Below are 24,239 nucleotides of genomic sequence, written 5' to 3'. Positions count from 1 at the left end.
TGACTTTGACTATTCTACGTACATTATATAAATGGAATCCATGGTGTAGAATGTGACCATTTTCTTTTTTGAGATAGAGATTGACTAAATCTTAGAGTTGTCCAGGCTGGGCTCCAATTTGTGATTCTCCTGCCTCAGGTTCCCAGAGTGCTAGGATTACAGATGTGCACACCCCACCTGGCTAATTTCCTTCCTCTTAAAATAGAATGGTCTACTGTTGCATGCATTGAGAACATTTTTTTAATCTGTCCATCAGTGGACACTTAGGTTTTCCCTACATTTTTTGATGATAGGAAATAGTGCTGCTGTGAACGCAGGAGCACAAACATCTCACTGAGCCCTGCGTTTTGCTCCTTTGATGCATGCAGAGGAGTGGGACTGCAAGGTCGTAGTGATCTCATGGTGGGTTCTTGAGCCATTCAGCTGCCTTCCACAGCAGTTGTTCCATTGTGCATTCCCACCGGCAAGGTGCAAAGTTTCCTGTTTCCCCACATCCTCAGCAACACCTGCTTCCTTTTGACAGTAGCTGTCCTGGTGGTTGTGCAGTGGCATCTCATGGTAGTTTTGATCTGCATTTCCCTCATGATTAGTCATGAGCATGCTTCTTTTTTTGTTTTGCAGTGGTGGAGACCTGATGCATACTAGGCGGCTTGATGAGCACTTTACATTAATTTTGATGAAACTTGGTTTATCTTTTCCCACCTTTTGTTGCCTATACTTTTGGTGTCCAAATCCAATGTTGTTATTAAAACTTTTCCTGCATATTTTCTTCAAAGAATTAAATCTTTGACCCATTTTTCATTTATTTTTCTTTTTGTGACACTGGAGATTGAACCCAAAGTCTTCACACTGAGCTGTTTCCCCAGCCCTTTATTTATTTTTAAAATTTTGAGGCAAAGTCTTGCTAAGTCTCTCAGGCAAGGCTTAAAGTTTAAATGCTTCAGCTTCCCAGGTTCTGGGATTATAAGCAGGAGCCACCATGCTTGGCTAATTTTTAATTTTTTTCTTCCTTTTATTGATATATGTTTGCAAAACATAATAAATACATTTGTCATGAGGAATTGGTACATATATATATTGCATCTTGATTCTTTTTTGTTTTCTGTCCCCTCCCTCCTGTCCCCCCTAATTTAGATTTTTTTATTTGTTTGTTTGTTTTTTGATACTGGGGATTGAACTCAGGACCTGGTGCTTGAGGCAGGTGGTGGAATCACTGAGCTAAAGCCCTGGCCCTAATTTTAGATTTTTAACAAGTTAATTTTTATATATGGTATAAAGAAAGTCCACCTTCATTCTTCACATGTGGATGTTCAGATTCCCTGGCACCATTTATTTCATGCTGTTCTTTCCCCATTAGGTTGTCTGGAGATTATTGTTACAAGTCAATCTATCATGTGAAGGAAGGTTTGTCTGTAGGCTCTGTAGTCTGCCCCATTGGTCCATGCTTCTGTCACACTGGCCTGCTGTGGCCATACTGTTTTAATGACTAGGTGTTTGTTTGTTTGTTTAAGATAGGGCCTCACTATTAGTTCAGGCTGGCTTTGAACTTGTGGCGGTTCTCCTGCCTCAGTATCCCAAGTGCTAGGATTATAGGTGTGTGCTACCATGCCCAGCTTTGTCAAATACTTTGTGAATTAAGATCATAATTTGGTTTTTGTCCTTTGTTCTGTTAATATGTTTTATTACATTGATCGATTTTCATGTGTTGAGCCATCCTTACATTCCAGGAACAAATTCCAGTTTGTTGTGGTGGAATTCTTTTAATATAATGCTGCTTTTTGTTTGTTGGTATTCTACATCATTATTCATAAGGAATGTTACAGGTTTCTTGTAGTGTCTATCTGACTTTGATATCAAATTGATACTAGCCTTGTGAAATGAATTAGAGTTTCCTCCTCTTCAGTGATTGGAAGTTTAAGAAGGTGTGTTAGTTACTCTTCTCTCCTTGCTGAGACAAAATACCCAACATCCAAAGTTAAAGAAGGAAAGGTTTATATAGTCACAGTTTGTAAAAGTTTGGCTCTGAGGCAGGGTGGTAGAGGGGCAACAGTTCATGACAAAGGAAGACAGCAAAAGCAGCAAGAGACTTTAACATCTTCCTGCCCCTTTTATCTTATTCATATTACTTAGGAAAAGTAGCACTCACACCCTCAATCCTGGTGCTCTTGAGCCTAGCATTGCCCCATGAATCAGTTCCAGAAGAAGTTCCACCTGTGACTGCATGAGGCTTTGCGGGTATAACAGAAGGGTTGGTGAAACATTTTTTTTTCCCTCTTGGTGAAAATTCCTTATATGTGTGGTAGAATTTACCACGAAGCCCTCTGATCTGCTTTTTCTGCAAAGAGGTGGGCGAGTCTGACTCCATGTTGCAGATGAGGTAATAGGCCACCCCCAAGGTGATTTAAGGTTGCACAGGCAGAGAAAACAAAACTGAAGTGTGGGACTCTTTCTGTGGGATGAAGGACATCAAGAAGATGGGCTTCCTGCTTTCTCTAGCTCCCAAATCCCTGGTATGAGAAACTGCCTAAAACTCATACTGGAGTGGAGTCTACACTCTTTTCAAGACCCACCCCAGCCTTTTGGACTGTAGGGGTTTCGGAGCTTCCACTGCTGTGGCCTGGGCTGTGTGAGATGGGAGTGGTAGGTGAGGATGAGAGCTTAGGGCTCAAAGTTTCAGCACTGTAATTTCCCTCCCAACTCAGTCCTGTTCTGGAAGAGCACATCTGCTCTCATGAAGGTGCCTCTGTCCCCCAGCGAAGTCCCAAGGCATCCAGAACCTCTTCTGGGCTTCTGTCTGTGCTGCCTGGATTTGGTTTTCCTTGGGCATGTGTAGTCACGCACCTTAGGCTCTCTCCTACACAAGACGTGAGCTGCTGATCCCAGGCACACCCCATGTGTTTGAGAGTGTAACACTTTCCTAGTAACTCACAGGTCAAAGACAAGATCATAATGGAAATTCTCAAATACTTAGAACTGAGGAATAATAGAAAATTATTACTTAGCAAAATGTGTACAATATAAAGTAGGTTTTAAAGAGAAATGTGTAGTGTTTTAAAGATTTATACTAGGACTGGGTATAGTGGTGCACGCCTTTAATCCCAGCACTGGGGAAGATGATGATGCAGGAGGATCGCTGTGAGTTTGAGGCCGGCCTCTGCTACATAGTAAATTCAAGGCCAGCCTGAACTGCATCGCAAGACCCTGTGTCAAAAACATCATAAAGAAAGGGCCAGGGATTTAGCTCAGTGGTGCCACTGCCTGCCTCACAAGTGCAAGGTCCAGAGTTCGATCCCCAGTACCTAAAAAATGGGGGGGGGGCAGACTGACTTACACTGAAAAAGACCTAAAATTAATTGAACCTCTAACTCCAAGACAAAAGAATAAGCCTGCGGAAAGAAGACCTTTACTTGGATAAGAGCAGAGGCCAGTGAGACACACAAAGCAGTAGGTAGGAGAATGGGGAGCTCCTCATGATGTTCTCACAAGATACCCAAGAAGTTAGGTTTGGGAGTGAGTCCCTTTGCCTCTGGTTTAGCTATCAGGAAGAGCCCATCTAAGAACCTTCTGTCCTCTGTTTACTCAGGACTTGTTTTTTAAGTACACCTGGAATAACTTTTTGCACTTCCAAGTGGAACTATGCATAGCCGCTATTCTCTCCCATGCTGCCCGGGAGGAGAGGGCAGAAGCTGGAGGATCCAAGAGCAGGGTGGAGCCTCCAAAGGGAAGCGGAAATGGGGATAGGAGCCTGGAGACCCCCCAGCCTGTTGTCAGCCTCCCTGAAAACACAATGGTGACCCACGTAAGTCCAGATCAGCAGCCTGCCCTCCCTGGGCCCTCATGCTGTCCCTGACCCTCACAGGGCACAAGGTATTGCTCTCCTTGGCCTACAAGGACACTGACTAATGAGGAGCATCCACGTTTGCCAGTGTCACAGAGTAGAGCTGGTGATAGGAGATGGCGGGGTGGCCAGAGGGAGGGCATCATATATGCACGTTGTTGTTGCTGGTGGGCTCCCCCAGGGCTGTGCTCCTGACACTGTAGTGACTAGACCGTGTGGAAAATCCAAGTGTCAGATTCTCATAGAAAAGCTTTCTGGGACTCTGCTCTTTAGAAACAGTACATCAGTCTTCACTCTGACTCCTCTCTCCTGCCCTTGCAGCTGTACTCTCACTGCCTTCCTTCTCTGGCCATGTGAGGCCAGAGTCTGCCTCTCAAGTTCTTTCAGTGCTCAGCATTGAGCCTTGACAAATAGCAGCCTTAGTATTTGCCAAGGAAGGAAGGGAGGGAGTAGTTTGGTGGCATGAACATAAAGAGGTTCTCTGATCTTGTCACCACTTGCTGAGGAGGGGTGGGGCACTAAGTCCTAAGTGTTGCAGGTGACTTCTGTGTGAGGCCTAGTAGGGTTGACACTAGAGAAGAAAAGTCCAGGTCCCTCATTCCTAAGCCTCATCGATAAACAGCCAGAGGGAAGGTGGTTTCCATGTTGAGAGTACATGGTGTTGGGGTAGGGTGGGGGGATGTTCAGGGGCTGCATAGACCGGCAAGGGATCCTAAGATGTAAGTTGGCGCCCAGGACAAACAAAACATCCCGGATACAGACATCAACATGTCAGGTCCTGGTAGTTACAACGTGCTCAGGGCCTCATCGGTTCCTTCTGGACCCTTGAAATCAGCAGGTGGGAGTGGATAGAGGTGAAGGCTGAGGGTCTGGGAGGTGAGAGCCATTCCAGGGTGTGGCAGGACATGCAGAGTCCGTAAGACTTTGAGGCTCTTGGGCGGTACCTGCCTCTGATGTTTGTTGGGGCCCATAGAGGCGAAGGCTGTGAAGGTGTCACGGCCACAGTGCTGATGGCCCACTCACTGCCACAGCCTCTGGGGAGGGGGCGCAGCCCCGCAAGCCCCAACTCACACACCCTCCCGCTCCACAGCTGTTCCAGAAATGCTGCCTGGTACAGAGGATCCTGGAGGCTTGGGAAGCCAATGACCACACACAGTAAGAGCCTGGGGACCTGTCCTGCTGGTGTAGGGTATAGAGCCACGCCTCATAGGACTCCACACTCAGTGTGAAGCATCACAGGCGTACAACGTGGGGAGTGACAAGAAGGGCAGGTCAAGTGATGACCAGCTGGACAGTGTTCAGGGGAGTGGCCTTACCCCTAAGAGCCCACATGGCTCCTGCCCAGCCTGTCTTGGCCGGACTTTGCACACTTCTAATCACACATCCATTCCTGATCTTCCCTCTTCCCAAGGACTTGGGACACCCTGAGTCACTTGTCAGAACTTACGTACAAGGCTGCATGTTTTAGTCTTTCTGTATCTTTTACATAAATGAGTCTGTCTTCAGGTCAGGAAGCAAGTCTCATGTGTCCAGAGGCCACCTCCTGCATTTGCTGTCGTGCCAGGACAGCAGGGTTCTGGGCAGTGGGGAGGGGCTCACAGGAGCCAGGCTCTGAGTTTGAGTTGTGGCTCTGTCATTGTAGACCTGTGTGGGGTGAGCAGAGCCCCCCTCCCCAGTGGGAGGGAACATCCACGGAACAGCGCCCTGTACTGGCTCTGTGGCTACCAGCCCCACTCAGTTCCTGCTCTGCTGCTGCCTGAGGCAATTGGGCCTACACCGTGGCCTTCCCTCCCTAGTCTTGTCATACACAAGCAGTGTCTGTCCCCTTAGCACTTCTCGGGAAGGGTGCCTGAACCTGTGGGGTACAGCAGGTACTCTCCAGAACCCAGAGTCCTGGGGTGAGGCTTCTGGCCAAGAACTGAAGGGCCAGGCAAGTGCCCCAGAGGCTGAGCTGGGGTTACCCACAGGGGGAGAGGTCTGAGTGGAGGTGACAGCAGAGATTAGCTTCAAGAGGCATGTGTCATTTGACCTTCCCAGCCACTGGTCAGAAAAGGCCAGGGCTGGGCAGCCACCCTGAGAGTCCCTGTCACTTTCAGGGCATCCGGTGGCATGAGACGTGGAAATATGGGCCACCTCACACGGATCGCCAATGCAGTGGTACAGAACCTGGAGCGGGGCCCTGTGCAAACCCACATCAGCGAGGTCATCCAAGGTGAACCTGCTGCCCTCATCACCTCTGGCCTTCAGCAGGTGGCACCTGCACAGATGTGGGGTGGACCATGCAGTCTCCCTTGTCATACTGTCCCATAGTGCTCTCTTCGCACTTGGTCCCAGGTGTCCTCTTTGTGTGGCAGACTTCTGTGGGACCCTGCTGGCAGCAGAGCACATAATGCAAAAGACTGGGCTGCTGGGACAGTTCAGGGGTCTGACACTGGCATCCAGCAGCTATGAGCATTGGGCTTTCCTGTGCTTATGGGACGCCAGAACCCAGCCTGATGCTGGCAGTCCTGGCCCACTGCCTGGCTCTTCTCTGAAGTCAGATTAGGGAGCCTTCCTCATATGAGCCTCAGGGGAGCTGGAAAAGCAAGGGCATCCTGTTCCTAGGAGCAGGCAGTGAAGGATCACACTCAGGGAGATTGACCCTGTGGGGTGGACAATCCTGTTCTGGGCCCCGAACATAGAGTAGCCTCTTAAGAGAGCCCTGCCCTCAGTATGGCCACGTGCCTGCATGGCATCCCAGAGCATTGCTTCTTGGCCCTCTTGTGTATTTAACACATTATCTGGCACCATGGCCACACCCATGTCCTCATACCAGGGTCTTTGTTGTCTGGTCTGAGTGCACAGGCTGAGCAGAGGGAAGGAGGCCTCCCAGCAAACCAGAGTGGGATGTGGTCAGGCAGACAGTCAGGTGGGCTTGGGGATGCCAGAAGTGGTGTGTGCATGGTTGGTGGCAGTGTAGTCAGTGAGTTGGGGGGGGGAGCTGGGGGAGCCCTGCTTCTCTTGAAGGGGAGAGGACGATCTCACGGTGGGGGTGCACAAGGTGCTGCCTAGCTCTGGGACTGGGCCTCAACAAAGAGGTTAAGTCAGCCGTATGCAGCGCACACAGCCAAAGAGGTGCGTGTCATGGCCCTGATGCCCTCTGTCTCCCCTCTGGGATGACACTGGGCAGGTGTAATGTAAGGAAGCTCCAGGTAGCCCTTGTGCCTCTGTAGTCTCTCGTGAGGGTATATAGGCTGGGCAAGGGGGTCCTCATGCTGCTGAAGGGGCAAAACATCTAGAGTGAGGTGGAGGCCCACGATGGTGCCCTAGAATATCATGTAGAGAGATGAGGGGCAACAGAAAGTTCTGTCTCATCATCCCTCAGCATTTTCAGATCATGAATCTGGGGCTCTGCCCTCCTAAGAAAAACAGATACACAGCCTGCAGGTTGCTGCTGAGCCTAGACTGTGCTGGGATAAGGAGGATGGGTTGCTCTGTAGCTTACATGTTTCTGAACTTCTGCAGTGTGTGCTTATGCACTAGCCAGCAGTCAGAACTCTGGTGACTGTTGAGTCTCCATAGGGACAAGAAAGTGCCCACTGTCCTGCTCAGGGCTGCTGCATCCCATCCTCCAGACCCTACAGGACCCTCACTACCTGTGCTGCCCTCTTTCCTATCAGCAAGCTCCTTGCCATAGGAGAATGGCTTGTCCCTCCCTGGCCCAGGATGTGCCTGGAAGTGCTGCTGAGTACCCACAGTGGCCACATGGGTCCTGAGGGCTCACCAGGCAGCACCTCCCTCACAGGGCTCCCTGCAGATTGCCGTGGACGCTGGGAGAGCTTCGTAGAGGAGACACTGACTGAGACCAACCGGAGGAACACTGTGGACCTGGTGAGGAAGCAGCAGCTTCTGTGGCATGTGGCCCGAGCTGAGGACACTGGCAGACAGGCCAAAGGAGGGACGGGGCCACACACACCTGCCTGCCCACCCGACATGTGCACTTGTGCCAGTGTGTCCATGAGCAGGAGGTCCAGCCTCTGGCTCTCCTGTGTCATTTGGGCTGGCTCCCTGAGGGCCTCTGTGCAGAGCTGGTGTGTCCCTTGCTCCCTGCCCCTCCCACATCAAGAGCTATAGTGCCTGGGACCCACGGTGTGCCCCAGCACAAGAGATGTTGGGATGTCACAGGACCTTGGCCTTGACACTTTACAGCACAGCTTCCCAGGCCGAGATCTGTCGAGTGCCAGGCTGGGGTCCCAGGCTGGGTTGGGTGGGGTCGGGGTGTCAGCTAGCTCACGTGCCCACCCCATCTGGCCTGTGTTTTAGGTGAGCACTCATCACCTTCATTCCTCGAGTGAGGACGAGGACATTGAGGGTGCTTTCCCTAACGAGCTGTCCCTTCAGCAGGTGAGGGCGTGGCCGGCACTCTGCACCTTGCCGGGCCCTTGGTAGTGCTTAGTCCCAATGGAATCTTGTAGAAGAGGAGAAAATGTTTCGTCCTCCAGCACGTGTGGGGGAGAGGGGAGCCCAGGGGAGCCCCTCCATGTTCTGTCACTTTGGCGAGTCCCTGGGGACCCTAAACTTGAGAATTAAGAGCTAGGAAGGTCCTCTCATATGTGAGCACTCTGAGCAAGCAGCCGGAGTATGATGTCTCCCAAGCCTGACAGTAGGAATGTGCGGCTGCTTTGCCAGAGCCACCTGCTTTCCAAGGAGCAGCCTTGGACCGAGGTCTGCTCCATGGTGGTGTCCACTCCTCCCAGGCATTCTCTGAGTACCAGATCCAGCAGATGACAGCCCACTTCATGGATCAGTTTGGCTTCAATGATGAGGAGTTTGCAGACCAGGATGACAGCATCAAGTGAGCCTGGGCATCTTGTGGCCTTGGTCTCTGGGTGAAACATGGGTTCCCTCCCTGCTTTGTGGACCCCTCAAGGCAGTTCTCTGTGGTCTTGTCTATCCTGATGTCCCCTGAAGGGACAGCAAATGTCTGCCTGCTGGGTCACCACCAGCAAAGAGGCACTGAGGGTGTCCTCTTTGCTCTTGCAGTGCCCCATTTGATAGGATTGCAGAGATCAACTTCAATATTGATGCAGACGAGGACAGCGTGAGTGATTGGAACTGGGCCCTGTGTGGGCATGTTAGACTACTTGCCCAGGAGATGGACTGCACGTGGCTCCAGCTGTGCCACACATATGGTCCTTGTTTTTGGAGGTGGATAGGGCTATGGTGGGCCGTGAGCCTGTGCGCACATGTGCACGTGCGTGCGTGTGGGTACAAAGCCTCCCACCAGGCAAGTGGGGCCCCTGTTTTGGGGCTCAGCCCCTCGGGGAGCCATGGGGACTGTGGCTTCTCCTTGCTCTGCAGAAACTAGTCTGCATGTTCTCCATCTTACAGCCCAGTGCAGCTCTATTTGAAGCCTGTTGCAGTGACCGAATCCAGCCCTTTGACGATGAGGAAGAGGACATCTGGGAGGATGAGGAAACTCGAAGCACTGCCCGGGTGACAGCCAGAGCCAGGTGTGGGATCCACCTGTCCTCCAAAGCCTGAGAACATGTGCTTGACACAGAGCGGAGCTTGGACCCAGGGAGGTGGTGGCCCTTCTTCCCTAAGGAGGCCAGAACTGAGGCCGAGAGGCAAGCCGTGCTTCTCACTCTGTACACCCTGTGCTCAGACCCTGGGCCCTCACTGTCCAATGTTAGGTGTCCATCTGGGCCACCAGGCATCTGATTGTGCCCATGTCCCTCCAGGTTTGGAGCTCCGCACAGCTCAGAAAGCTGCACTAAGAATGGCCTGGAGCACGGAGGCCAAGACAGGAAGTCAGGCTCAGAGGCAGACAGGAACAAACCTGGAGCACCACCCCCCCGGGCCCTGGGGCAAAATGAAGGCTTCTCCTCAGAGGGTAACTCAGAAGGTAGTGCTGGGGTCCCTGCAGGGGACTGTGTCAGGAACAGGATGTGGTGTCTGCCTTGTGCATCTTGGGCTTCTTTTGGAGGTGCTGCATTTCTTGGCTGCTCATGCCCCCATCTGCACATAGCTTTATACAAGTGTTCCCCGGAGCAGCAGCTTCCCAGCTGTTCTCCCACTGTCCTGGGTGAGGGGTCTGCTCTGTGCTGTACCTAGCACAGGGTGACTCCCACCTCTCCCCTCTGCTGTGGTCACTTTCAGCTGCACCTGCACACTTGTGACCACCTGGTCTCTTGAGGCAGGCTTGCCCCATGCTGTGTCTTACACAGTCTGACAACCTTCACATGCATTCAGCTGCCCACCCACCCCACTCTCAACCTCTGAGGAGGCCTCTGAGTGGTGCTGAGATGACCAGGACATGAGAGAGGGAAGGGCCTCTGAGGGCAAGAGCAATGGCCCCATGCTTGTCCAGTGGCCCAGCCTTGGTCAGTGTCCATCCTGGTTTGGACTAGGTGGGACAGTGTAGGGTATAGCCATATCACCTTCTATACCATGAACCCTCTGGAGGCCAGATGGGGGTCCCATAGAGGCTTTGCTGAGCACATTAGCAGGCATTCCTACTGTACCATGTGGGTGCGAGCAGCTTTTCAGGGGGACAGCACTGCCCTCTAGTGGGGAGCTGCTGGGCGGTGCTGATGAGCACCATCTGGGGAGTTGTGCCTGCTCAGACACCTTGTAAGGAACAGCCTATGTTCCATGGTGCTCTGGAGTATCCCGCCTGCTCACCCTGACCACTGCATCTCCTTCTATCAGGTGCTACATGGACAGCAGTCTTTGATGAGCCAGTGAACCCGACGGCCCCAGTCCCAGGAGCTGCGAGGGATGTGGGTTCTAGCATGTGGGCAGCTGGCACCTCAGCCTCAGAGGAGAAAGGCTGGGCCAAGTTCACTGACTTCCAGCCTTTCTGCTGGTAACTAATACATCAGCAGCATGCAAGATTGTACCAGGAACTGCCTGTTGAGGCCTGAAGTCAACTGACCCAAGGACTTACCCTGTCCTCATCCTCATTGCAGCTCTGAGTCGGGGCCCAGGTGCAGCTCTCCCGTGGACACAGACCACAGACAAGCTGAGAGTGGCCAGAGCCCTGGCCCAGAGAAAGCCTGTGAGTAGGAGCAGTGCAGGCTACATCCGAGTTCCTGCAGGGGGACCTGGCCTTGCCTAGTTGCCAAGTCTTTGGCAGGCTGATCCCACCATCAGGGTCTGTAGAAGTGGCCAAGGTACAGCCATGTCTCGGTGGTGATACTAGGTTTGTAGAGACTTGTGTGTCCAAATCCTGGAACCCCAGCCCTGGGAGTGAGGAGGAGTAGGGCCAGTGGCTGCCTCAGACCCAGGTCTAATTCAGCTGCTTAACCTAGGTCTGCACTGCATCCTGGGCAGTACTGGGGTCCCAGTGTGGAAGAGTGTGTATGGGCCACTGGTAGGAAGCTGACCTGGGGCCTGATCAAAGTTCGTGGCCCCATCCCTTCATCAGAGAGGCTCGAAAGCCCCCAAGACTAGGCCTAGAGCTCCAGACTGACAGCTGCCACCCAACACCTCCATCCTAGATGCCAGGCTTGAAGGAGATAGTGGCAAGACCCATAAAGCCGAGTGGGGGCCCTCCCCAAGCCTCCTCTGTGTCTCAGAAAGGCACATCTCCCTGTCTTCAGCAGTGGGGGCACTGCCCATGTAGACAACACTTGGCTCTTAGTCCTGTACACAGACTCGCAGGCGGTAATGTGCAGTAGGTCACACAGGAGATGTTTCTGTCTCAACTGGTTTGGGGACCCTGAGGCCACTGCACTTTGTGACCTTTCTGCCCTCAAGAGAACCACAGCCTCCTTGTTTTGCAGTCAGTCCGGCCTCCCCTTGCGCCCGGAATGTGTATGTCACCAGGAAGGCCCCCCTGGTGGCCTCCGACAGCAGCTCCTCTGGGGGCTCTGACAGTGCGGATGAGGAAAAGGCAACTCGCACTGTGGAAACTGTGAGCTTAGGCCCTGGCCGGGAGGAGCCCCCACCACCCTGGATGGAAGATGATGCTGGCAGGTGAGGTGGGAGCAAGTGGAAGCCAGACTAAGTTTCCTCCCTGCTGCCCTGGTCGCTTTATGGTGTTCACAGGCTTCTTCCTTTTACATAGGGCCTGCTTTCTGTTGTGAGTGACTGAGGGGACAGGGCCTGAGTGTCTCAGGAGGGCCCCACCCCCTCAACCCATGGCAGGGACACGGGGAAGGGCATGGTGTACGACTACCTCCACCCTGGCACCTGGCTCACTCGGGAGGATGAGGCTTGTCGCAGGACTGCCATTGAGGGCTCAGACCCTGACTGGGAGGCGCAGCAGCTTGTAGATAGACAAGAGTCCCTTGATGTGTCCAGAGCCCCCGCTAAGGTAAAGGACAGGGCTATCTCCAGGCAAGGAGGTCAGCACCATGCATCTCAGCCTGCAGTTAAGTCCCTGGGACCCATTAGCAAACAGATCCCCCTAGCCATTGGTGAGGTCGGGCTGGAGAATATAGGCGCAAGGAGCTTCAAGATGGCAGTGGAAACTGAGGTTGGACCCTATTAGGAGGGGATGAGGTGCCAGTCTCACAAAAGCCCTGTCTCTGCCCCTGTGCCTACTCTGAGCCAACTGCACCTGTGGTTCCCAGGGACTGTCCTTGCCTCCTCCTGCCTTGAGGTTGGTGAGGACCCATAGCCTGACCGCCCTCCCAGCCCCACCAGCATGCAGGGGCTTCACGGCCTGCATCCCTGGCCTGTCCTCCCACTCCCCTTGATGCTAGAGCTCCCCTACCCCAGGGCCTGGAAGATCTCTGGTGGTGTCGAAGCTCACGCCCAGCTGGTCCATCCCGTAGTATTCACTCCCTGAGATCCTAGGCCAGTGATGGCAAACCTTTCAGAGCTTTCACGGATAACAGCCAGCCAGCTGTGGCATGTGTGCTATAGTTTCACCACCACTGCCACAGGCCATGTCCCAGGGACCCCCCCCCCAGACAGGCATGGCCTGTTGGAGCTACCACCACCCTAAGGACAGGCAGGCATGGCCCAGGACAGTGAGGTCCACATGCCTTCCAGTACAGCACCAAGACTGAACAGATTCCTCAGGCTAGGAGTTCACATAGGGTTCTGGAGTAGAACTTCTTTAAAGTTTAGAATCACTAAAATTATTTTTGTGTGTGTGGGTGTTGAGACAGGGCCTCACTTCTAGCTCAGCCTGGCCTCCAACTCTTGACAATCCACCTGCCTCAGCCTCCTGAGTGCTAGAGTCACTAAGTGCTCACTAAAACCTGCTTAACTCTTATAAAAAGCAGGTGTCATTCTGCAGTTGACTGCCTTTTTCCATAGCCATCTTTGTAAAACCTGCCACTTACCTATACCACTGCAGTGGTCCCAGCCAGCGGGGAGTGGGGGGCTTTCTTGCCCTCCACTGCTGTCTGGGTGCCCCTGCCTGGGGCACATCAGGAGACCAGAGCCCTCATCTGCTGCTGGTGTTGGGGCTGCTCTCAGGTGCCTCCCTGATCACACCTCTGCCACCCTTGGGGTGCCCATCACCCCTATCCCTAGAACAAGGCTGGAGTTGAAATCACACGACACTTAGGGCTTGGAAAATGTGGCACTTTACAGGGTCTGGGCACTGCTTGGGAGGAGGGCTGAGGTCACAGTGGGCAGCTTGTCCTGGTGTTTGAGACACGGGAGCAGAGCCACCTACCCGGGAATGGCTTCTGAGCCACCCTAGAGAGGGCAGAAGTGGTGGAGGAGTGCATTGCTTCTGGGCTAGCACAGCAGTTGGGGTACCCATAAATGAAGCCCATTATTTGCCACACAGGGCTGAGTGTGTGGACAGCAGCACACCGCCAGACCCTGCCTGCCCTGTGCCCTCAAAAGTGACCTCTTCCCTGGCCATGGCTGTGTCCCCAGAGGCCACCATGACTACCCCAGCACTGGACAAGGCAAGTCCTCCCACAGCCACCCCGTCAGTGTCTACAGCAGTGTTTGTAGCCATCCCTGCAGGGCCCATCGTGGAGGTCACAACAGTCCCAGCCACAGTGTCTACCCTGGGGACTGTGACAAAAGTCAGGTAAGCAGTGGGACAAGGAACAGTAGGGTGGGACAAGAGGGCTGGGTGGGCCCAAGTGCTCCAGCTTTGCCCCATTTCTGCAGGGAGACAGATGCCCCGCCAGAAGGAGCTGCCTTAAATGGTCCTGTGTAACGCTGCTGCCCCCAGCCATGGCCACCCCAGTCAGGCTGCATCCTTAATCAGAAACTACCTGGTGATGCAATTCGGTTTTTTAAAAATTTAATTTAACTTTAAAATAAATGCTGCATTGGTAACGCTGGCAGTTGGAACCAGTCGGATGACCAAAGCTTTCGTCTCTGCTGCCTGGCGAGTCACTCAGTGCTGCTCAAGGACAGAGGAACTATCTGGCTGCCCCCAGGCCCCAGCCCCAGCCCCACTACAGCAATAAAGTCAGATGTTTGACCTCTGCCTGCAGCAGTCAGGGCAGCCTAGACCCTGAGATGCCACCAGGCCCTGATGGGCGAGAAGGGCACAGATGCCGAGGCCTGGTTCTGATAATTTTTAACATATGCAGGAAGAGTCAAGATTTTTGCACTTTGCACCCAGCTATAGCACAGGGTCTCTCCTGGCTCAGGGCAGGGGAAAGCCTGGGTTGGGGAGACCTGACTCCCATAAATGCACATGGGTCAGCAGCTGCTTTGGCCATGTGGAGTTAGACCTCAGGGTCATAGGCACCTGGTAGCCCTGGGGGCTGGTGTTGAACCAGCGTTCAAATTCTGACTGCCTTAATACTCCTCTGGGCCTGGTGAGGGTGTCCCTGTGCCCAGAGGGGCCTGTGAGCATTGCTAGGTGGAAGGTCATGGTGCCTGGTAGGAGCCGAGGAAGCAGGAGCAGCCCAGCAGGGCACTGGGGGAACCAGGCTGAGCCTGTGTTGTCCTGGCAAAGTCTGAGAGTCCTTGACCTGAGTCTTAAATGTTCTGAGGTCATTTGACAGAGCACCCCAAAACCTCCACCCAATAAAAGTTGCACCCTTCTGACAAACCCGTGTACTGTTGAGCTGTAGGCCTTGGAGCCCCAGCCTGGCAGGGTGGGGTACCTTCCAGCATCGTTTCTGCCACACCTTAAGTCTGCCCTGTGTGATGCGGGTGGGGCAGGCCACGTGCGCAGTGGGTCTCCGTGTTGAAGTGGACACTGAACTTTGTGTTTAAGAAATAAAAGTCAAACACATGAGCAGGTGGCACCATGGCTGCTATCCCTGGGACCCCTTCCAGCTCTCTGCTGCTGCCTCCTGGAACCCCAGCCTCACCTACCAGGAAGGAATGGCCACCAAATGACAACCAGAGGGGGAGACAGCACCTGCCCAAGGCCCAGCCAGCATGCCTCCCAGCAGCCCCGTCCTGTTCTCACCCATTAGTGGCCCCGCAGTGCCAGTCTACTCAGGCAACCAAGTGCCTTCAGCTCTTCTCCCAGCCCTCTACCCAGTTCAGATACCCCAAAATGTGAAATCAGGAGGAAGGGGCCCTTCCTCTTGCCCCAGCCTGTGGCATTGGTCAGGATCTGTCCACCTGGTTCCAGGAGGCACCTAGGCACTCAGCCACCCACTGTCCAACCCTGGCAGGAGGACATGGTGCCAGCACAGCACTGAGGCTGACAAGAGTCCGAGATTACTCAACATCAGGCTTCTGCCTCTTCAGAGTCTCCCAGTTCACACCGCTGCTAACCTCCTGGCCAATGGCAGCCGTAGGCTGAGTCCCACACCACCAGGCCCCGCCCAGTGCCAACCTCTACCTCTGTAATGCCCACACTCTGCCCACTGCTGGCCGTGAGGACACATGTAGGTCAAGCCCGGGTCCTGTGTTCACTTGGGTGAACAAGAAAGGTCCCTGAGGTGAAACCCCAGGGAATGAGTGGGGCAGGCGTCTGCAGCAAAATTCCTGAGGGCTGAGGCTGCGAGGTATCTGGGTATCACCCCTTCACTCTGTCAGGCAGTTTGTCCCTGCTGCCTCAAGGACTCGTTTCCCAGATGCCCTCCTGGGTTTGGCCTTTGTCCTGTGAACCCAAAGCAATTCCAGGAGGCTGGGCAAGTGACTTGACATCTTTCCCCCTCTTCACTATACACCTCAGAGCCTCCCTGTGCAGGACAGGGATGGGGGCTTTCCTCGCCCCAAAAGCACCTTGAGCTAGAAGCCAGTGGTCTGATGAAGCCCCCTGCAGGAGCAGAGCTGCTCCCGTGCCAACCCTGTACCCTCATGGTGGGCCCGGGGATGGGGGTACCCTCTAGGCAGGACAGGCACATGCTGAGCCCGGGGATGACAACGGGGCTGGGGTGAGGTAGGAATACGAGCACACCATTAGTTCTCTTTATATAGACTCTTCTAGAAACTGCCTGCGACTGGCCGGCCAGGGCCAGTGCACAGGCGAGGCCGGAGGGGGTGGGCTATTTACAGGCCCATCACAGGGCTGTACCATGGCCATGTCCCGGCACGGTGCTCAGCCATGACACCATAATAAGTTAGAGCCGGCCGGGCAGGCGGGTGGGCGGGGTGGGGGCTGTACACACAAGTGCTGGGGGCTCAGGGCCTCAATACTGTCGAGGGCCGGGGCTGTAAACATGGCCGGGGCGGCCTGCCCACCCCTAAGTGGTCTGCAGTGACTGGAAGCAGAGCAGCCTGGGCAGGGCCGGGAGGTCAAGCATCCGACAGGCAACTCTGGATCCGGTCCACCCACTGCTGAGCTGAGGGCACGTCCTGGGCACAGAAGTTGTAAACGCGACGCGTCGTCTTCACCTGAGAAGGGATGGGTCACTCTACATGGTCCCGTGCTGCAGGCCCTCCCCTCCCACCTCCCAAGCCCTGAGAGGCTCACGTCAAAGAAGGCCTTCTCGTCCACAGTCTTAGGGGCGCCCATGGTGGGTGTCCCTGGCCCCACAGCCTCTACTTCTGCCAAGTCAATGACACCCTTGCACTCTGTGTCCACACGATGGTCGTAGTAACGCAGCTGGAGTAGAGATACGGAGTCAGGACTGCCCTGGCCCTGTCAGTCTCCACCTCCCTGCCACTGACTGCTCACCTGGTGCTTGGTCTTGTCCAGTACGAACCAGCGGGCCTTCCAGGACTTCATGAAGGCCCCCTTCTTATACAGCGTACCCTCGTAGGACCTGCATTTGCAGAGCCAGGACCAGGTCACCTCAATGCCCAGCCCAGCCGACGCCTGGCAGTTGGCTCATCTGCTGTCCTGGTTGAGCAGAACCAAGACCACTGTCCCCCAGAACTGACCTAAGGCTACGGCCTTGAAAAAAACTCTGGCACTGCAGGCCTCAGGTGAGGGGGACTCTCCAGGACAGAAAGGAAGGGTCCCCCCTACTGCCATCACCTGACAGACACTGGGTCTCACAGAAGCAGCCTCACACTCAGGGTAGATACCACCAAGAGGAAGGAGGACACTTGGAGTGCAGGTCCGTGAGGTGACCATGTAGCATGGACCCACCAAGCTTACCTGGTGCCTGGCCTAAATGATGAGTGCCCCGGGGTCCCTGTCCCTGAGCTCTTCCAGTTACCAGCTCCACATCTCAAGGCTTTGCAACCGATGAAATGACTGCAGCCTCTAAAGGTACCTGTCTCCCATCTGAGAAATCACCCAGCCCCAGGCTGCAGCTCATGGGGCCCATGCAGCAGCGGGCAGCAGCCCCCACACCTGTTCTCGCTTTCAGCTGTCTGGAACTGGCTGTACAGGGTGCTGGTGCTGCGGCGGGCAGCCTGGCGGGCAGATGTGGTCGAGCCACTGCTCTGGTCACTGTCTAGGCTGAGACTCAGAGTGGAGCCCATAGGCCCCTCCTGCAGGTACACGCCCAGCGAGCGGCGGTGGTGAGGCACACTGGACACTAGCAGGGAGCCGGGGGTGCCCTGGGGGAAGGAGAGAGGGGCCTATGTCAGCTGCCTCCTAGTAACACACCCGCCCCAGCCCCACCTGCCCTACTCACACGTCCATCTGGCCGAATTTCTAAGCGCTGAGCAGCTTTCACACGGTCCCAGGTGTCCTTCCAGCGCTCAGAAGGTCGTCCCAGCTCTGTCTCCAGCCGCTGTAGCTCCTGGAGAGAATCAGTGAACATTCAGAAAGGCTACTCAGAAGAAAATGACCAGCTGAGTGGGATGGTGCATCCCTGTAGGAAGACTGCTGTGAGTTCAAGGTCAGCCTGCACTACAAAGTAAGACCCTGCCTCAAAAACAAGCACAACCAAACCAAACAAAAAAACCCCAAAGATCGAGAATGGAGCATGAGAGGACAAAAGGAAGATGTGGGAAAGAGTTATGATGAAAATATCTGAAATGTGTAACTGGAATACAGAAGAAGGCAAGAGTGGGAGGAGACGGAAAGGGAATGGGGAAAGAAAATCAATACTTCTAAACCACGCAAGGCATCCAACATGATCAAATAAGACTACATATCCTAAACAGGATAGGTTAAATACACACATACAGGCCAGGGATTTAGCTCAGTGGTTCTGCTGCCTGCCTCGAAAGTGCAACGTCCTAAGTTTGATCCCACACACACCCCAGCAGGGTGTAGTATGGTGGTAGAACAAACAATAGATGAGGTCCTGGGTTCAATCTCCAATACCAGGAAAAAGAAAGAAAAGGCAGTTGAAAAAAATGCTTTCCTCAGAGTAACATAAAACTATCAGATGACTTCAAAACAGAAACATGGGTGACTTCTGCTTCTACCAAGTCAGATATAGTCTGTAGCCATCCCGAAGCAAGCAGGTACAAAACTGGGCAAGAAGAGCAAGCCAGGTGTGGTGGTGCACTCCTGTAAGTCCAGCACTTGGGGGCTGAGGCAGGAGGATTGCTGCGAGTTGAGGTGAGCCTGAGCTGCATAGTGAGTTCAAGGCCAGCCTTTTGAGACCTTGTCTCAAAAAAAAAGCAAACAGTGGTTTTCAGATGTTGGACAACTAGTAGTGAGTGCAACACAAAGCAAGCCTACAACAGAAGCAACTCTGTCTGGCTAGAGTTCAGGGAGGTAGAAACAGCAGCCTTGTTGAGGTGAGGCAGACAGAAGTTCACGGTACTAGGGCAGGTGGAGCCTCTGGGGGCTACATGAGGAGAGGGAGTACCACTGAGAAGCCCCAGAAACCTACAGAGGCCGCACAAGCCTTTGGCCAAAGTAAACTGCCCTGGGCAAAGCAGGATATCACAAGGTCTGGCAGAGAACATCCAGAGGGGCAGTGAGGTTGTAAAGTTCTGAGAGACTCTGGGACTACAAACAGCCAGAGTAGTGATACCTCACTGAAGATGCAACTCTTGCAGAGAAGCCCTGCCTTAGGAGAAGGACCCCTTCGACACCAGCCTCACAGAGCTGTGGCAGGCTCGCTAACTGGAACAAGAACAAATCCAAGACTCTTTAAAGAAGGTCTGCCTAATCGTGGTCCTCAACAATACAGCAATTCACACGTCCAGCTTACAGTAAAAGATAAGAAAAGCAACAGAGGAAATGAAGGAAAAAGAGACTCGAGTAAATTCAGTGTTAGAACTAATACGCAAGAAATTTAGAAGTTATTATAAACATATTTCAAGACTTAAAGAAAATAATGAACATAATGGTCAAAGAGATGGGGAAATCTCATAAAAACTGTTTAGAGATGTAGCTCAGTTGCAGAGCACTTGCCTATCATGTGTGAGGTCTTCGATTCGAGCCCCAGCACTACAAACACACAAAATAATAAGTTTGTTGTTAAAAATGCAAATTTTGGGGTTGGGGATTTAGCTCAGTGGCACCACGCCTGCCTCGCAAGCAAGGTTCTGAGTTCAACCCCTGGTACAGAAAAAAAATGCAAAAAAAAATTTTTTTGTTGTTTTTTGAGACAGGGTCTCACTATGTAGTTGAGACTGACCTGGAACTCACTATGTAGCCCAGGCTGGTCTTGAACTCACAGCGATCCTCCTGCCTCACTCAGCCTCCTGAGTGCTGGGATTACAGGCATGCGCAACCACAGCTGACTTAAAAATGCAAATTTTTTTTATACCTATAATCCACGCTTTCTGGAAGGGTGAAGGAGAAGAAGGATCACAAGTTCGAGCCCAGCCTGGACAACTTAGTAAAACCCTACCTCAAAATTAAAAGAGGGGTTGGAGATGTGGCTCAGTACAAAGGAGCTAGGTTCAATTCCCAACAGTGGGGAAAGAGGAAAAGATTTTAGAACTGAAAAGTACAGTGTGTGGGTTTTTTTGTTTTTGTTTTTTTTAAGACAGAATAACCCCGGCTGGTCTCAGACTCATGGCAATCCTCCTGCCTCAGACTCCCAAGAGCTGCTATTCCAGGAGTGCACCACCATACCCAGTTGAAAAGTACAGTACACAAGAAAAAAGTGAAAACAGAAGGAAAAAAATGGAAACAAAACTTTAGCACACAGGGAGGGGAGGGGGAGGGTTGAGGGAAGGAATGGGATAAAACAGAATAAAATTTTTTTAAAAAATTCAAAAGAGAGTGAGTTCCAGGTCAGTCTCAATTACATAGTGAGACCCTGTCTCAAAAAAACAAATAAATAAATAAAAAGAAAGAAAGATCAGAGAACTTGAATATAAGGCAATACAAATCATCCAAAATGAACCTCTATAACCTGTGGGACAATAGTCTTACAAGGAGAGACTGTGCAGAAAAGAAAAAAATGGAGAAGCAATGGCCTAAAACAATTCATCAGCCCACAGATGAAAGGAGCTTAAGGGTCCCCAAAGCAGGCTGAACACAAAAGGCTCAGGATGGCTAAACTGCTAAAACTAAGATGAAGAGAAAAGCTGAGGGACTGAGAAAAAAGGTGACATTATACGATGTGTAAGGGATGAATGAGCACTGACTTCTAGCTGTTGACCCAGAATTCTATATCCAGAAAAGATGCCTTTTCAAAAATAACAGAGGCTGGGTGTGGTGGCACATGTCTGTAATCCTAGCACTTGGGAGGCTGAGGCAGGAGGATTGTTGCAAGTTCCAGACCAACCTGGGCTACATAGTGAGTTCAAGGCCAGTCTGGACTGCACAGCTCTCAAAACAACAAAAAATAAAAGTAACAGTTCCAGAGTTCCTACCTAACACACATGAGGGCGTGGGTTCAATCCCCAGCATCACATACACACTTCCCTCTCCCACTCCCTCTCTCTCATAAACACAAACACAAACACAGATAATGGGACAGCTGGGCACAGCGGCACACATTGGTAGTTCAAACTACACAGAAGGCTGAGATGGGAGAACCATTTGAGCCCAGGAGTTAAAGACCAGCCTGGTCAACATAGGCCCAGGTTGTTAAATAAGGGCGGAGTTAAGAGATTCGATTGAGTGGCAGACCACTTGCCTAGCATATGTAAGCATCTTGGTCTGATTCCCAGCACTACACAAATGAATAGATAGATGAATGAAGGAATGACAATGAAGACATTTTCAGATAAAAGCTGAAGAAATTTGTGCCTAACGGACCTGCATTACAAGAAATATCAGAAGTTCTTCAGACTGAAAGGAAATGATACCAAAACAATCTTCATAGAAAAGAATGAATATTGGAAATGGCTAAAATAGGAAGCTTTTTCTTTGTTTCTTACTTTTGTTTAAGACTAAGGTGACAAAAAAAAAAAAAAAAAAAAAACCTGCTGGGGCCGGGGATTTGGCTGAGTGGTTCCGCCGCTGGCCTCACAAGCGCCAAGGGCCTAAGTTTGATCCCCGGTACAAAAAAAAAAAAAAAAAAATCAAAACTGCTAAAAATCAAAACTGGTGGAGAAGGAGTGGCTGTCTTTCGGGCATCGCTTCAGCCACCGGGGTGCCCATACCCTGGCCGGACAGAGCAGCGGCTTCACATCTGTCTTCCTGCAATTCCTCGACTGTGTGTACCAGGTGGTGCATGTTGGTAATCTAAGAACTTTGGGGTTTTTGTTTCTTTGTTTGTTTTAAATTTCCTTTCATTAAGTTTTTTGGTACTTTTTAGGTATACAGTACAGTTACAATCATCACTGAATCTCAGAACTTTGTAAGTAAATTCGAGCCAGCCTGGGCTACATGGTGAACTCAAAGCCAGCCTGATCCAAATAATAAAACCCTATCTCAAAAAATACAACAAAACAAAAAAGCTAAATGGCTCCATATCAGATCACTCTGGAGGCTGAGGCAGGATTACCATGAGTTCAAGGCCATCTCGGGCTACGTAATGAGTTCAAAGTGAGCCTGAACTACATACCAAGATCCTGTCTCAGGAAGGGAAGGGAAAGGGAGGGGAGGGGAGGGAAAAAAAGAAAAAGAAAAAGAAACAAAACTGAGACCAAGCTAACTCCAACATACTGAAGAGTAGCCGGGCGTGTAGCACATGCCTGTCTTCCCAGCACACAGGAGACTGAGGAGGATCCCACTGAGTTAGAGGTAGCCTGAGCTACATAATGAGTACAGCCAGCCTGTATTACATAGCAAGACCATATCTCAAAAAATAAAAACAAACAAAAAAATACTAAGGGTTGTAAGAGACAAAGAGGGACCCTTTCCTGCTCACTGTGCCTGTGGGTCACCTTCATCAACAAAACTATGAGTCCATGTACCCCAAAGCCCTGGGTAAAAATAGGTGCCTCTGGATCACGTCCTTGTGTATTTACGCACTCGTATGCACCTCACCACCTCCCAGGGAGGCAAAGATCAGTGGCCCCATTTTGCACATGTAACAAGCTCTAAGATGGATAGATAACTTCCAAGGCCACACAGCCAACACGGGAGTAGAGTGCAAATCCTTTCACGGTCAGGATCAGAGGCCCGCAACCTGAACATTCATTCAGCCTCCAAGAAGAAACACCTGGGTGGTAGTGCCCCAGGTAAGACATGCCAGCCTCTGCATTGGCCCAGCCAGTATCCCCAACTGCCACCCCCTCACTGTATGGCTCTCTGCCCGTCCAATCCTGGTTCCTGAGCCTGAGCAGGATGGCAGAGTGAGGGCCAACAGAGACCTAAATGTCAACCACATGCTTCTAGGGAAAGAACTCAGAGGGACACTGCTCACTTTAGGGTGGACAGGACACAGCCTGGCAGAGGTGAGGAAAGATTCCCGGGGAAACCCTGTCTTCCCTGAAGGTTGGCCCAACAGGTACTGCCCAAGCCACTCAAAGCCAGGTGCCATGGGATGTGATTTTTCTCCAAAGGTCCAGGTGTGGAAGCTTGGTCCTCTGGGTAGGAGTCCTTAGGCTTTGGGGGAAAACCCTGGAAGGAGTAAGGCACTTCTTGGGGGACTGTGAGTTAGTCCTGAGAGGACAGAGCCCCACTGCTCTGGGCCATGATGTGATGCAGCCCAGAGCCCTCACCTAACAAGGAGCACAGGCAGGCGCCGTGCCCATGGACTTCCCCAACTGAGCAACGCACGTCTCTCTCTAGTCAGCCTTTCTCTAGCATTTCATTACAGTGACGAAGGACTCATACACCAGGTCAGCACACGTGCCTAGAGCAGCAGCCACGTCCCGAGACCTGAGGGGGTCGTGACCAGAGCCTTCCCTCCACTACTGTCTGCAAACATCCACCTGGCGGGTGGCAGGCGCCCAGTGGAGCCAAAGCCACCCCAGCCTCCAAGTAACTGGACAGCTCCCAAGGCACCACTCGCATTTCAGCAAGAGGAAGGCGGTGCCCAGCCAGGCCCTACTTTGCATGACACGCACCTCCAGCAAGCGTGAGATGGCATCGGGCTGCACGCGAGGACGGCTGTCGTAGCATGGCCACACCACACGGCGCTGGCTCTGGGGAGCACTGCCATCGGGTCGTTCCTCCTCTGGGGGCTCAGGAGGTCCCTGGGCCAGTTCCCAGTCATAGGGGGGGCCCTCAGCCAGCGTCTCCTCCGTGTAGAAATCCCACACCTTCAGGTTGGACACATTGTTGTAGGGCCTCAGGACCTAGGGGCAAGCCCAGTGTCACGAAGCCAGGCCGGACAGAAGCTGCCTGCCCCAGCCAGGCCCCAGCTCACCTCTGCGTCCTCAGGCGCGTACAAGTAATTGTAGAACACGGGGGTCCTCTTGCTCAGTCTGTCCACGTACTCCCACACAGACCTGCACACCAGCTGGCCCTTGCGCTCGCCTTTCTCCTCATACAGCAGCCCTGCACAGAGCCAGTGCCGAGCCTGAGCCCCGCCCACCATGCACCCGCCCCCAGCTCCCAACTCCTACACACCCAGCTCAATGCGCTCGTAGTCCGAGTCCAGCAGGAAGGTGCGGAAACGGCGGGATGCATGGTGGTAACCGAGGAACTTGAGGTAGAACTGGCTGAACTCAAACTCCATGGGGAACTGCAAATGCACCTGGAGGCCACAGGGTCAGGGGTCAGGGGTCAGGGAGCACAGCCGGTCCCGCCCACCTGGCCGTCTGCCCACCTGGTACACACAGTCGAGGAACTGCAGGAAGACAGGTGTGAGGCCGCTGCTCTGTCCGGCCAAGGTATGGGCCCCCCGGTGGCTGAAGCGATGCGAAAGACAGC

General features: G+C 52.7%; 2 protein-coding genes across 7 annotated transcripts in view; one reads left to right on the top strand and one right to left on the bottom strand.

Moving 5' to 3' along the window:
- Ppp6r2 (protein phosphatase 6 regulatory subunit 2) overlaps positions 1-14,606 on the top strand; it is a 64,411-nt gene extending 49,805 nt beyond the window's left edge. For 3 of the 6 annotated variants that reach the window (XM_010634251.3, XM_010634250.2, XM_010634256.2), the window contains 14 exons: positions 3,584-3,799; positions 4,929-4,993; positions 5,935-6,050; positions 7,623-7,708; positions 8,141-8,221; positions 8,575-8,672; positions 8,861-8,918; positions 9,209-9,330; positions 9,562-9,725; positions 10,532-10,688; positions 10,792-10,880; positions 11,608-11,800; positions 13,575-13,826; positions 13,910-14,606. In XM_010634251.3, coding sequence (XP_010632553.1) covers positions 3,584-3,799; positions 4,929-4,993; positions 5,935-6,050; positions 7,623-7,708; positions 8,141-8,221; positions 8,575-8,672; positions 8,861-8,918; positions 9,209-9,330; positions 9,562-9,725; positions 10,532-10,688; positions 10,792-10,880; positions 11,608-11,800; positions 13,575-13,826; positions 13,910-13,958 — 1,746 coding nt within the window. In that variant the 3' untranslated portion in view covers positions 13,959-14,606. The remainder of the gene's footprint in view (positions 1-3,583; positions 3,800-4,928; positions 4,994-5,934; positions 6,051-7,622; positions 7,709-8,140; positions 8,222-8,574; positions 8,673-8,860; positions 8,919-9,208; positions 9,331-9,561; positions 9,726-10,531; positions 10,689-10,791; positions 10,881-11,607; positions 11,801-13,574; positions 13,827-13,909) is intronic. The other 3 variants (XM_010634253.2, XM_010634252.2, XM_010634254.2) reach the window with 3 other exon arrangements.
- A 97-nt stretch (positions 14,607-14,703) lies between these two features.
- The window catches only part of Sbf1 (SET binding factor 1), a 23,828-nt gene continuing 14,292 nt past the window's right edge, over positions 14,704-24,239 (bottom strand). The window contains exons 35-43 of the mRNA XM_033765772.1: positions 24,136-24,239; positions 23,937-24,063; positions 23,734-23,864; positions 23,432-23,662; positions 17,746-17,853; positions 17,460-17,668; positions 16,836-16,923; positions 16,632-16,763; positions 14,704-16,552 (exon numbers count right to left, since the gene is read on the bottom strand). The exon at positions 24,136-24,239 is cut by the window's right edge and continues 7 nt beyond it. Coding sequence (XP_033621663.1) covers positions 16,454-16,552; positions 16,632-16,763; positions 16,836-16,923; positions 17,460-17,668; positions 17,746-17,853; positions 23,432-23,662; positions 23,734-23,864; positions 23,937-24,063; positions 24,136-24,239 — 1,229 coding nt within the window. The 3' untranslated portion in view covers positions 14,704-16,453. The remainder of the gene's footprint in view (positions 16,553-16,631; positions 16,764-16,835; positions 16,924-17,459; positions 17,669-17,745; positions 17,854-23,431; positions 23,663-23,733; positions 23,865-23,936; positions 24,064-24,135) is intronic.

This window comes from Fukomys damarensis, unplaced genomic scaffold (assembly GCF_012274545.1).
Source record: "Fukomys damarensis isolate Sample0158 unplaced genomic scaffold, DMR_v1.0_HiC HiC_scaffold_19, whole genome shotgun sequence".
NCBI classification, from domain to species: Eukaryota; Metazoa; Chordata; class Mammalia; order Rodentia; family Bathyergidae; genus Fukomys; species Fukomys damarensis.
Note: the sequence above shows the minus strand (reverse complement) of the source record. Positions and strands in the feature narration are given on the sequence as shown.